At 40.7% G+C, this 13,647-nt stretch overlaps 1 protein-coding gene across 2 annotated transcripts in view; it reads left to right on the forward strand.

Annotated features, from left to right (window-relative positions):
- Positions 1-11,635, forward strand: part of LOC311600664 (PRAME family member 12-like) — a 37,981-nt gene extending 26,346 nt beyond the window's left edge. The window contains exons 1-4 of one of the 2 annotated variants that reach the window (XM_084787632.1): positions 5,740-5,880; positions 8,037-8,349; positions 8,748-9,320; positions 10,574-11,635. In XM_084787632.1, coding sequence (XP_084643758.1) covers positions 8,069-8,349; positions 8,748-9,320; positions 10,574-11,141 — 1,422 coding nt within the window. In that variant the 5' untranslated portion in view covers positions 5,740-5,880; positions 8,037-8,068 and the 3' untranslated portion in view covers positions 11,142-11,635. Of the gene's footprint in view, positions 1-5,739; positions 5,881-8,036; positions 8,350-8,747; positions 9,321-10,573 lie in introns of those variants that run through there. The other variant, XM_084787633.1, reaches the window with a different exon arrangement.
- Positions 11,636-13,647: the final 2,012 nt, after the last annotated feature.

Raw genomic sequence — 13,647 nt, forward strand, 5'->3', positions numbered from 1 at the left:
TTGTTTATATGCCCCTATAGATAATCAATATTACATTTTTTTTCTTTTTTGAGACAGAGTTTCTCTGTGTAGCTTTGGCTGTCTTGGACTGACTTTGTAGACCACCTGGCCTTGAACTCACAGTGATCTGTGTGCCTCTGCCTTCTGAGTGCTGGGATTAAAGGCATGAACCACCACACCCAGCTAAACCAAAATATGTTAATTAAATATATTGGCAAGCTGGGTTTGAAGGTACACACCATTAATCCCAGCACTCAGGAGGCTGAGACAGGAGGATCAATGTGAATTCCTGCCTGCTTTACAAAAGGAGGTCAGCAAAGCAAATCATACTCAGAGAAGCTTTGTCTCAGAAGCAAACAAACAAACAAAGGATCAGAAGGGCCAACCCAGCCTGGATTATTTTGGTGCTATGAATGAAATTCTCTTGCTTCATTTGGAAATCTACATGAGCTCATATTTTTTCCTCAGACAGGGTTTCTCTGTTTAGCTCTGGTTTTTCTGGAAGTCACTTTGCAGACCCAGCTGGCCTTAAACTCAAAGAGATGCACCTGCCTCTGCCTCCCAAGTGCTGGTATTAAGAGAGTGTGCCACCTTGCCTGGCTAGAATCTTGATTTTATAGTTCAGTGTTTTTTATTTCAATCAACCTATAGTAGGAAAGATCAATTTTACTAGGGGTAAGTGAGTAGAGACTCATTGGATTAATCAGATAGGAGCTTCTGGAAGGAAGGTGGGGCTACACCTGGCGTGGCAAGGAGGAAAGTGTATAAAAGGATCAGAGGAGCTTTAGTAGAACATCAGATTCCCTGAGCCTGGAGTTGCTGCCTGATTCAGCTGAGAATAGTAGCCCTGTCACCAGTGTTCATATCAGGTCAGTCACTCATCTCCATCTGGAGGTTTCTTGTATGCTGGGCTAGCCTTATCACCATCAAGATACAGTTACATTTCCTATTTAAAATATTTAATATTGGTGTAATTTGGTTTTAATGAGAAATGGTTATTACATGGAATTTACATGTTAGATTTTCTGTTTTCTTGAATTTGTAGAGTCAAGGTAAGCAAGGCTGACCTTGAAGTATAGATGTCTCCACTCTTTCCAGGTTTCTAGATTCATTCTGGTATTCCAGTTAGTGTATTCTTTCTAATTGAATCCTTTTGCAGTAACTTAAATTATGTCTCTCACCAGGCCCCAGGGAAGATAAAGAGCTACAGGGCCTTTTGCTTTGTTGCTGTCTAGTTTCTTAAATTCCTTATATATTTTGAAAATTATCCTTCTGTCAGATGTAGATTTGATAAAAATCTCTTCCCATTCTGTAGGCCAACATTTTGTCCTATTGACGATGTATTTTGCCTTCCAGAAGGTTTTCCGTTTCATTAGTCCCCAGTCATTAACTGTCTGTCTTAGTGTCTACACAACTGGTGTACTGCTCAGGAGTTGTTTCCTGTACCAATGTGTTTAATCCTATTCTCCACATTCTCTTCAGAAGGTTCAGTGTATATGGTTTTACACTGATGTCTTTGATGTATTTGAAGTTTTGATGCAATAGAGTAAATAAAGGTGGCACAAAAATTGTGAGAAAAGCTAAGCAATGCCTTGTCCAGTTTGAGACTTCTGTCAGGAGAAGAAGCTGACACTGCATAGAGGACTAGAAATGAGAGGGCAAATGGCCCAGAGACCTAGGATAGAGCCAAGAGTGATCAGGGTCTGTCCCCAACAAGGGCTCTGTTGCCTGCTCTTTGATCACTTCCCCCTTGTGGGGTGCATTACCAGGCCAAAGAGGAAGAGGATGGAAGTATTTCTGTGGAGAGTTGGCAGGCTGAGGTCAGTTAATATGGGAGAAGGGCTCCTTTTCTCTGAGTAGGAGGGGATGGACATCGAGGGGAAAGACGGAGTGAGGATAGGACTAGGAGGAGAATAGGGAGTGGGCTATGATTGATATGTAAAGTGAATACATTTAAAAATAGATTTAAATTTAAAAATAGAAAAATGAAGAAGAGAAGTATTAGTTAAGCATACTAAACCTGTGATTAAAAATGCAAAAATTAAAAAATAGAACTACAAGGTTAAAAGAGAATTATTTATTTTCTGGGACAATCTATCCTATCACTAGTGGTATTCTCTACACAAGTGTATACAATCAACACCAAAGGGACACAGTAGGGTTTTTTATAGGGGTGTGTGTGTGTGTGTGTGTGTGTGTGTGTGTGTGTGTGTGTGTGTAACATTTGTTACTATAGAGTAGATCCCATGGTTGAAAGGAAATTCAGAGGTTATAAAACAGTTGTTGTGGGAGGGAGAAGATGGGGAACAAATGATGTAAAACAATGCTTATGAAATTCTAAAACAAAAAATGCTATTTTTTGTTTTTGTTTTAAAGAAACTGAACTAACCAACACTTTTCTTTTCACATTAAGAATCACATGCTCTAAAGCATGGTGATGTAACGTTGGTCCTGAGGACATATATTTTGGAAGAAGTGAACACTTTCCCACGTGTTATTTGACCTTTGTGTGTTTGTGTTTGTGTTTGGAGACAGGGTTTTGCTATGTAGCTTGGCTGTCTTGGAAGGTGCAATGTAGATGAGGCTGGTCACCAACTGAGATTTGCCTGGCTATGCTTCCCAAGTGTTGGGATTAAAAACATTCCCCAACTTTCTGGCATGGTTTGATTTTTAATTACTGTTGGCTAGGCTATTTGCCATGGTGCACTGGTGGAGGTCAGAGACATCCATTTAGGTGACTGTTCTCCATCTGGGTTCCTAAAATCAACTTGGGGTCTTCAGTCTTGGCGCAAGTGCATTTAACTCAGAAGCCTTCTTGTTGTCACTGGGTAAGGGAGAGCTAAAAGCCCCTCTGATGCACCGAGGTTTCTACTGTTTCTTCAAGAAAGGCACCAGTGTTTTCTGCATGGAATTTGGTCTTGTTATTTGACAGATTCTAACTGTATGGAGAAAGATGACCTGTGAGCTCTTCCTGAGTTTTCATTTGGGGTGCTAAGACCACAGGCCGAGATTGTTCAGGTGTTTTAATAAGGCTCCCCTCCCTATCCTCCACCCCCAGTCAGGGTTTCATATGGCAGGATATTAGATCCCATTGTGATTCCGCAGATTGTGAACTGTAAAAATACATCTTTTCTTTGGTGTAGTTGAGCCCAAACATACACATTTTTTCCAAATTTGGAAGATGGACGTGTTTCATTTTGAAGAGTAGGGACAACTAAAGTATGTGCATCATGCTATAGGTACATATTTGGGATTTTAAAGGGCACCTACTTTAAGTTCAGAGACGGCTGATTCGGTAATTACACTTTTATTACAAATTATGCCTATTAAGGGGATACATGTAAAAATTAAGACTGACAGTGCTTCAGCATACATCTCTAGTAACATGAAACAGCTTTTTGCATCTTACAACTAAAAGCATATTATATGTTTACCACACAATCCTACAGGACAAGTGGTCAATAAACAGAAAGGGTAATACAGACCTCCAATGACAGATTATAGAGTGCTTTATCAACTTCTAAAATTTTTATTTTTTGGTCTTTCTAGATATGGTTTCTCTGTGTAATCTTGGCAGTCCTAGACTCACCTTATAGAGCAGGCTGGCAATGAAATCACATCAATCCACCTGCCTCTGCTTCTTGAGTGTTGGGATTAAAGGCATGTGCAACCACACCCAGCAAATTTAAAATGCTAATCGAAAGGAACAGCAATTCCAGAAGGACATTGGATAATAGTAAAAAAGAAACACTGCTGAAATAATTCAGCCTGTATATTTTAAAGATCTGTTGACCTCAGATGGGAAAGCAGGTTGTGTGTTCCTTTGTGTAAGACGCTTGGTCTTTGTTTCCACAGGAAAAGAAAAGCCATGGATCTCCTAAAGAGAGGTAATAGCTCACCAGACAGTTTGAACATTTAGTTCAAAGTAACATATAAGACTAGTTTTCTGCTTAAAAAAAGAAGGAGACTTTTCTTTTGTTGTGGTTGTTTGTTTGGTTGGTTGCTTTGGATTTTCCAAGACAGGGCCTCTCTGTGTAGCCTTGACTGTCCTGGACTTGCTTTGTAGATGAGGTTGGTCTCTAACTCACAGATTCTGCCTTCCTCTGCCTCCCAAGTGCTAGGATTAAAGGTGTATGTGTGTATGTGTGTATGACCATGCCTTGCAAAAAGGAGAGTTTTAATGGTATTAAAAAACACTCTTAAAAGATTTGAATCAGCGCACAATGGTGCACACCTGTAATCCCAGCACTCAGTTTGCAGGTGTGGGAGGATCTCTATGGATGCAAAGAAAGCCTGCTCTACCAAGCAAGTCTTATAAAGTCAAGGCTACATACACAGAGAGAACTTTTGTTGAGAAATGAAAGGCACGGTTTTGCAATCTTTTAAGTAAGTTTAAAAGCCTGTAACAGTTGAAACTTCTTTCCTTAGTCTCTACAGATTTGAGTGGTTGGAGCTAAGACAAAAAATTAGAGCAGGGTAGCTACAGCCTATGTCTTTAAATCTAGTAAGATTTAAAGATCCCTACAATTTAGTATGTTTCTAATCCTTCAGTTACAAGGAATACGTCTTTGGTTGTTCCCACCTTTTTTTTTTTCCGAGTCAGGGTCTCTTTGGAGCCTTGGCTGTCCTGAACTCACTTTGTAGACCAGACTGGCCTCGAACTCACAGCAATCTGCCCACCTCTGCCTCCCGAGTGCCGGGATTAAAGGCGTGCACCACCACGCCCAGCTCTGGTTGTTCCCACCTTTAATCACAACTCTTGTGGGGCATCAGTCTTTAATCCTATGGTTAATTTTAGTAAATCCTGTCTTAGAGGAAAGGTGTGTGTTAGGGCTCAACCATACCAAACAAAAGAAAGATAATAATCTCAGGATCTCATTGAGATCAAATAGTTTTTTATAGTTCACAATCTCAGGTTTAACATTGGGATTAAATATTTTGCAAGAGTCCCACTGTATAGCTCTGGGTGTCCTGGAAAATGCTGTCTGTAAGGGAGATCATAGGTGTGCAAGACATGCTGGCATTACACAGGTGTACTAATAAAACTCTTTTTGTTTGATTTTTATCATATAATGCTTTGCTGTTGATTTTCACACTTTGAGAGAAAGTATCCATCTTGATCATGATGTTTTGAAACTCCCTGCTCAAGACATGGTTCCATTAAACTTCTTGATACCTAGAACCACAAATACCTACCACCCACTTTAACCTTCTCACATCTGAAAAATATTCATGTGGAATTTTTACTGTTTTCGGTTTCATTTTTATTTTGTTGTTGTTTTGAGACAACAATATAACTAGGTATCCATAACAGAAAGCCCACACTGAAAGAAATATAATACAGACACCAAAATCACAAACACAAATATACCATATATAAAAATGTATGTAGATACACGTAGAAAATGGGTCAATCTTGTACCAATGGAAACTTGACTTTCCTTTTGCTATTGGCTTTGTTTGTGTGTTCGTTTCTTGCTTTTTCATACAGGGTTTCTCTGTGTGTGTCCCTGGATGTCCTGGAACTTTCTTTGTAGACCAGGGTGTTTCTGAACTCACAGAGATGTGACTGCCTTTCTCAAGTGCTGGCATTGCAGCGCCACCACATCCAGCAGAATCTTGACTTTCTTCTTCAGTGTTTTTTATTTCACACACTAAGGTCTGAATCAATCAACCTACAGTAGGAAAACTCAATCTTTAATTGGATTAAGTGGGTGGAGACTCATTGGATCAATCAGATAGGAGCCTGTGGAAGGGAGGTGGGGCTACATGGGGAGGGGCAATGTGGAAGGTGTATAAAAGGCTCAGAGGAGTAGAAGATCACATTCCTTGAGCCTGGAGTTGCTGCCTGACCCTGCCTGGTATAGGAGTTCATATCAGGTAAGTCACTCACCTCTATCAAGAGGCTTCTTGCATGTTGGACTAGCCTTATCACCATCAAATTCCAGTTACAATTCCAATTTAGAATTTTTAATGTGTGTATACTTGGCTTTAATGAGAAATTGTCATTATATGGGAATGGTACATGTCAGTTTCTTTGTTCTCTTGAGTTTTCAGAGACAGGGTTTCAACTAAGCAAGGCTGGCCTTGAACTCTAGATCCTTCTGGCTCTGTCCAGGTTTCTAGGCTCAGTTTAGAATTTCAGTTAGAATCCTTTTTTCTAATTTAATCCTTTAACAGTATCTTAATTCATGTTTTACAGAGTATGATTTTGCCTTTGTGGGAACTGAAATTTTCTCTTAATTGTAGCCTACAGTTTTGGGGATGGCTTTATGCCAGAGCCACAAGTAACAGCTGATCATGAAACCGTCTCTCTCTCTCTCTCTCTCTCTCTCTCTCTCTCTCTCTCTCTCTCTCTCTCTCTCTCTCCTATACAAAGCAGGAGCCAGATAGCTTATACCAACCAGACCTGGAAACTCAAATTAATGTCCGAAGCAACATAAATGATCACATTCTGGCCTTGACTCGACTGCATGAAGTAACCTTGTTTGTACTTAAAGTTAAACAATATGAAACAGATGACTTGGGAATGCGACTAAATGTTAGAACACTTGCACAGTGGGGACCCATGCCACTATACAATTTTAATGAAGACATTTAAAATATTTTTTTAGGGGTAACATATTGAGAAAGTTTTGTCTACTTGTCTTGGCTGTTATGGTCTCACGTTTTAGACCAGAATGGCCTTGACCTCAGATTGATCCACCTGCCTCTGCCTTCTTGTGTGCTGGGATTAAAGCACGCACACCATGCCCAGCTCTTTTTTTCTTTCTTAAAACAAGGGTTCTCTGTGTTACCTTGTCTATCCTGGGCTCACTTTGTAGATATGGCTGGCCTGAACACATATAGATCCACCTTAACTGCTTTCCAGATTGCAGGGACTACAATCATGCACTACTCTGCCCAGCTGACATAGAATTATTTTGCTTGATTTCCCCTAACCTAGACTAGCCTGAAATAAACTATATAGATTAGACTGACCCAGAATGCTTGTGATTCTTGTACCCAAGAGCTGGGTTAATTGGTTCCTGCTAGCTTGTGTGGCATCTATGCAATATTTTAAAGCACCTGCATTAGCAATGAATGTTGGGGAAAAAGACAATCCCAATGCTCCTCTTCACAGGCAGGAACATGGGGAGTTGGCACAGGCATGGGTTATATATGAGATCAACATATGATTATAAGGTAGCCAATTTCACTCAAGACTCCTTTGTAGGCAACACCAACACAAAATGTAAAAGTTTAAAACATGAAACCAAACAAACTTAAGAATTTTGATTTTTTTGTTATCATTTCCTTTCTTTTTCTGAAGCCCAATTCAACATGTGAAATCCTCCTTGTAGCTTCAGAGCAGTTTGGCTTCTTATCTAAGACTCATATTTAGCAGGTGCTATAATTTCACAGCTTGGATTTCCAGTTGCTTTTTGGGAAAGTTGCATGTCTCACTGAGGTTTTGAATTTCAGATATGATCTGACTGTGTGGCCTGGTGGCCTTTAGTTTATGGACATTTTACTGTATTCCCCAAATTAATACAATATAGCCCAGTGCTTCCTCACTGGTCTCTGAATGGAACAGAAGGCAGTGCGTGCTGACAGGTGTCTCACATATTTACTCAGACTTCCCAGGATGTATCAGTATATTGAGAGAAAAAGCATAAAGTTTGGGAATGTCACAGCACAGAGTACATTTTGAGGGCCTGGAAAGTTGTTCAGTGTCTTTTCCTGGACCAAGAGACTGGTTGAACTATATGCTCTTGAATAACCCTTGTGAGTAGGCATGAGATTCAGAGGAGCAGAGGTGGGTTCCTAGTTGGACAGCCCATCATTATTTTGTGCATATGTAGAATCTTACAAGAGAGAATACATGACGAGATCAATGGACATTTGGCTTTGAGATGAGCAGACTGGCTGATTAGGAATTCTGAGTTTCCCACTATTCTCATAGTGTGGACTCTAGTCCCCTCAAGAATGTGATATGTGACAAATAGAAAATTCCACATATTAGCCTGAAACTATGTCTTCTAATGTTTCAACAGGTCCCTCTGACAGAACATCTATCAGGATAAGGATGCACAACCCTCTCACACTTGTGCAGCTGGCCATGCAGGGACTGCTGAGGAATGATGCCGCATCCATCTCTGCTCTGGAGAACCTGCCCATTGAGCTCTTCCCACCACTGTTCAAGCAGGCCTTCGATGGCAGACACACAAAAATATTGAAGGCAATGGTGGCAGCCTGGCCCTTTCCCTGCCTTCCAGTGGGGGTACTGATGAAGACTGCTGAAGTGGAGACCTTGCAAGCTGTGCTGGATGGCATAGACATTCTGCTAATGCAGAAGACTCATCCCAGGTAAGCAAGGCCCAAGGAGGCTAGAAGGTAAGACACAGGTGAGGTCAAGGGGAATGGGGTCAAAGTGGGCAGAATAATCTGATGTCCTCGGCTCGGAGGTCTGTGGAAATACTGCTCAAGTTGAGAGCTGATATAATGACAGTCAGGAATGGAGGACAGTTCAGAGTATATATACCCCAAGTAGAATGAGGCTTTCCCTGTCTCTCTTCGATATGGAAGAGACAAGTCCACAGATACTAAATGGAGGGAAGCAGGACATGTCTGAAGATGTGGCTTAGGCAAATAGTCCTTGCCTGGCAGGTGTGAGGGGCTATGTTGGAGCTGACATATTCGGGTAGAAACTGCCTACATTTTGGTTACTGGTTTACAGTATAAAACTTCACATTTTTCCCTAACAGACGATGCAAGCTTCAAGTGCTCGACTTAAGGAAAGTGCACCAGAATTTCTGGGATATATGGGCTGGAAGAGAAGATGGAGCCCATTCAGCAGAGAAAGGAAGCAAGAAGCAAGTAATAAAACGCCTTCCTAGAAATTCCCAGAGGCAGCCTTTGAAGTTGGTCACAGACCTCAGCCTCTGCAACCAGTTGGAAGAACAACAAAAGTGCTTGTTGCAGTGGGCCCAGAAGAAAAAGGGCTCTATACAGATGTGCTGTCTTAAGATGCAGATCTGTGACTCCCCTACAGAGATGGTCAGGGAAGTCCTGGACATTTTCAAGCCACACTACATTGACGAATTGGAACTACTTATATACCAGGTCCGGCCCTTCCTCGGTGGCTTTGCACCTTACCTTGGCCTGATGAGAAATCTTCGAACTTTGCATCTTAGTCTAGCCTATCTGAACACAGATAGGGTACCCATAGAGAAGTGTCTTAACAAGTTCCTTACTCAGTTCTCCAAACTCAACTGCCTCCAGCATCTCTACATGAATGGCATCAACCTTTTCACTGACAACATGAAACAGTTGTGCAGGTAAGGAAGGATGGTGAGCTGTTTCTGCCATGTCAAGAAACCTTTCCTTTTGAGCATTAGTGGGCACCTGAATTGTGCCAGTTAATAACTCATTATAGTATCTAAGTGTGTATTGTTTCCATGTATTTATTGATTTTGTATTATCGAACATGACTACTCTGTGTAGTGTTGGATGTCCTGGACTTGTTTTGTAGACCAGGCTGACCTCAAACTCACAGCAGTTTGCCTGCCTCCTTGTGTGCAGTGCTGGGATTGAAGATGTGTGCCACAACACCCAGTGCTTCTTTCCTTCTTATTTGAACTCATTCTTTCAGTTCCCATTCATTTAGCAGAGTCTGAGCTGGAGTAGGAGATGGATACAGAGCTGCATTACAAATATGACAACTGCAAAAGTGGGTCAGATGCACTGAGTGATGTTTGGGTATTCCTCTTTCTGATCCCATCTAAGATGATGAAGGAGAAAGGACAGAGCAGAGTGCCCTGAGCTGGTGAGGACCCACATCTGTGGTTCCTACTGGAGTTCTTTACCCTGATCTCTGTAAATAGAAACCAGTTTGTTCCTTCATTAATGTCTCTCTCAGCCTTTGATTTCCCTTGGAGGGAAGGATGATTTAAATGAAGGTTGGGACCTAGTAGATGGAAACTAGTGACAGTGGCATATGGTTTCATCAGTTCCAAGGGTGGGGCACTGATATCCTGGATACAGGTTGTCCTAGATAACAAGGAGAAGCATGATCTGTGGTGGACACATGCCATGACCTTTCTGTTATCCTCCTTTCTGACTATGCCTTCCTGGACCGATGAAGCAAGATGTAATTGTCTCTTTTACAGAATGATGATTGGCAGTTGTAGATGTGTGATTTTTAAAAAGAATTATTTATTATGATATGTACAGTGCTCGCCTGCATTTACACCTGCAGGCCTGAAGAGGGCATTAGATCACTTCATACATGGTATGAGCCACCATGTGGTTGCTGGGAATTGAACTCAGGACCTCTGGAAGAGCAATCAGTGCTCTTAACCTCTGACCCATCTCTCAAGTCCTAGATGTGTTTTCTAAATCATCACATTTTATGGTGTTATGCCCCAGAAGACAGTAATATGAGCAGACACCTATGAGCTCTTCATCCAATGCTCACCTTCAGCATAAGCAAAGATTTACTGTGCATATGTGACCCCATCTTTCCTATTGTCAACCTTACTGATATCCTCCAATACCATGAGCCAGAACTAATTTCTTCTTATTTCTCCAGATGCCTGAAGACCCAGTTTGAGTCCTTGTCTATGATACTCTGCCATCTCTCACAGTCAGATTTGAAATACTTGTCACGATGTCAGAGTTTCTGTCGACTGAAACACCTGGACTTCAGTGGTATTTTCTTATCCACGTCCCATCCCACAGGTCTCCGACTTCTCCTTGAGAATGTAGCAGACACTCTGGAGACCCTGAAGTTAGACAACTGCAGTCTGGAGGACTCTCACCTCTGTGTCCTGCTGCCTGCCCTGAGCCAGTGTTCCCAGCTCACCAGAGTCAATTTCTATGACAATCTCTTCTCCAGTGCTGCAGTGAAGGACCTTCTGCAATGCATTGCCAATCTAAACAAGCTGAGAGTAGAGCTCTACCCTGCCCCTCTAGAGTGCTATGATCACTGTGGTCATATCCTTGTGGAAACATTTGGCCAACAATGTCCTGGCCTACTGGACATACTCATGGCCAAAAGGCAGCCAAAGACAATTGTCTTTGCTACAGCCCTGTGCTTTATATGTCATCAGCGCTGTGTCTATAATGGGAAGACCAGACTATGTCCATGTTGGCAATAAATAGGAGAAGGTTGCTTCTGGATGCTGAGAATTCAAAATCAAGCAGAAACACTTTCATTAAGGGCTCCCTGAACATGTGACTTTAGACACAGTTTGGTGTTTCAGGACATTTGATTCCATTGTGAACCTGAGATAGTGAACTCAGTAAAACCTGTTTCTAGTTGTAAAGATGTTCAACCCCAACACGGCACCTTTAATTCAAAACCTTATGTTTATCATAAACAGGTGGTTATGATGTGGTCAACCCCAGCACACATCTTTAATCCAAGAGGTTTCTGTAAATAAGAGCTAAATAAAATGAACCCTAGGTCAAGAGGCAGAGCAAGTACCCAGCTGACAGCAATCCAGGAGAAAGGGCGGGACTTTGGGAAAAGGGTATATAAGACTGAATGGAAAAGAAGAGGCTTTGGGCTTTTTCTTCTTCTATGTGAGTTGAGTAGGAAGGTCAGCTATGTGCTTTCTCTGTCTCTCTGAGCTAGCATGTTTACACCCCAGCATCTGGCTTCTGAGTCTTCATTGGAAAAATAGAATGTATGGGAGCTCATTTAGAAAACAACATCTTGGCACTCCAAGGAGTGGCACAAGCACACAGACAAATCTCTCATGCTAGGGACAAACTGAGAAGCCATCAGATTTGGTAAGTCATCCAGGAAGTATTCCAGGAGAGAGTTTGTGATGGGAAATCCCATAATAATGGGCTTTAGAACCCTATAGAGAGTTCCTTTAGATGGCTTGAAAAACATCAGAAAATAAAACGCAAAATGGCCTAACTATAGATTGTCCCAATACCAGTCATGACTATTTTCATTTTGGTATTATTTTTCCTTCATTATTAATAGCCATAATGGCTTTTTGTACTTATTTAATGATAAAGCAGATTAATAAAATATAAGTCTTAGGAGTTAAATTAGAGATGCTTATAAAGAAGAATAATAAAAACACTCAGATTCATAGAGAGGATTTTACACAAAAGTGTACCACACCATGACAGAACAAAATGAAAGTGGGTAGACCAAGATTGTTTGAATGTCAACCTTAGCTTATCCACTTACTAAACAAGACCTATCAATAGATGATCGGAACTCTAAGGTTCGTAATGAAGGATATGTAATCCATAGACATTAGATTTGAGGATTTTTAAGAGAGCAGTCATCTCTTATGAATGCATTCATCTTATGTAAAGCAGATTCTAAATTCATGGGAAAGTAGAAATGATTACCCCAATACTGTAAAAGTTTTGTATCAGTGATATTGGAAGCTCGTTCTCAGGTGCAATAGAAATTGTGGTGGAAGAATGATGTGCAGTCCATAGGACAGTGAAACCAGACAAGTGGTGTTGATGTTTCCTAGATCAGTTACTAGGTGAAGTTCTATATGCTGATTTACAAAGGCAGTTTGAATTTGATGAACACACCTTGGCAATCTGTCATCTAGCAGCTTTAAATTCTTGGGATAATGAAGAATCAGGAAAGAGGTCTGGGTCATTTACTAAAATTACACAAGGCCCAAAAGAGTCATTCCCTGATTTTTTCCCAAAGAGTAACTTCAGCTGTAACTAGAACAATATCAGATTCAGGAGTCAGAAAATACTGACTAAATCTTTGGCTTTTTAGAATCCTAATTCAAAATGCAAAAGAGGGATTAGGCCTTTAAAGACAAGGGCAGTACCAATAGAGAAATGGATTAGAGATATAGCTGATATAAGATCTTGTGCTTATGATGCTAATCTGATAGGAGAAGTAATTTCTGAACATCTTAGAAAAACTCAATACAGAAGATGCTTCAGCTGTGGAAAGCAAGGACATTTGATAAGGGATAGTAGGCAAGAGGTACATAGACACAATTATTTAGGGTGAGAATCCAAAAAGTAGTTGCCAGCCTTCCAGAGTAGGCAAAAGTGGCAAAGTCAGGCATAATGAATTCAGATCAACCAGGGATGGGCAAGGTAATCTTTTGCTGTCAGGAAACAGCAGCAGGGGGTGCCTGCAGGCCCCAACATCAAATTCAATGCCCTGTCAGCTTAGAATAAACCTATCTACAGAGCAATTAAAAGAGTTACTGCCTGTTCTTAAAAGGAGCATTGCTCTAGATAAATTAAAGTACATAACAGCTTCAAAAATAGTGCAAAATTTCAAAAGAGATTACAAAACAAATATTTTAGCAAACTGCTATAAAGGGTCAGATACCTAAGCTGAATTTAATAATAAATATTACTGGAACTGAAGGTTTAGAAGACAGAAAAGAGACACACGAATCAATTCCCCAAAATCCTGGTATCCAGATTCTAAGGATTTGAATTTCATCTCAGATAAAATCAGCCCATGGTAGGTTGAATGTGTTGCACCAGAAGGAGAAATAGCACAATTTAAAGCATACATGGCTAATATAGCTATGAATTTATGGGGATATGTTTTGTTGCAGCAATGAAAAATACAGATTAACATTCCTCCAATCTCAGAAACAAACTATAAAATAAAGAATGCTTCAGAGAAAAATATTAAAAGGT

Source organism: Acomys minous (assembly GCF_964271855.1).
Source record: "Acomys minous genome assembly, chromosome: 6".
Lineage (NCBI taxonomy): Eukaryota > Metazoa > Chordata > Mammalia > Rodentia > Muridae > Acomys > Acomys minous.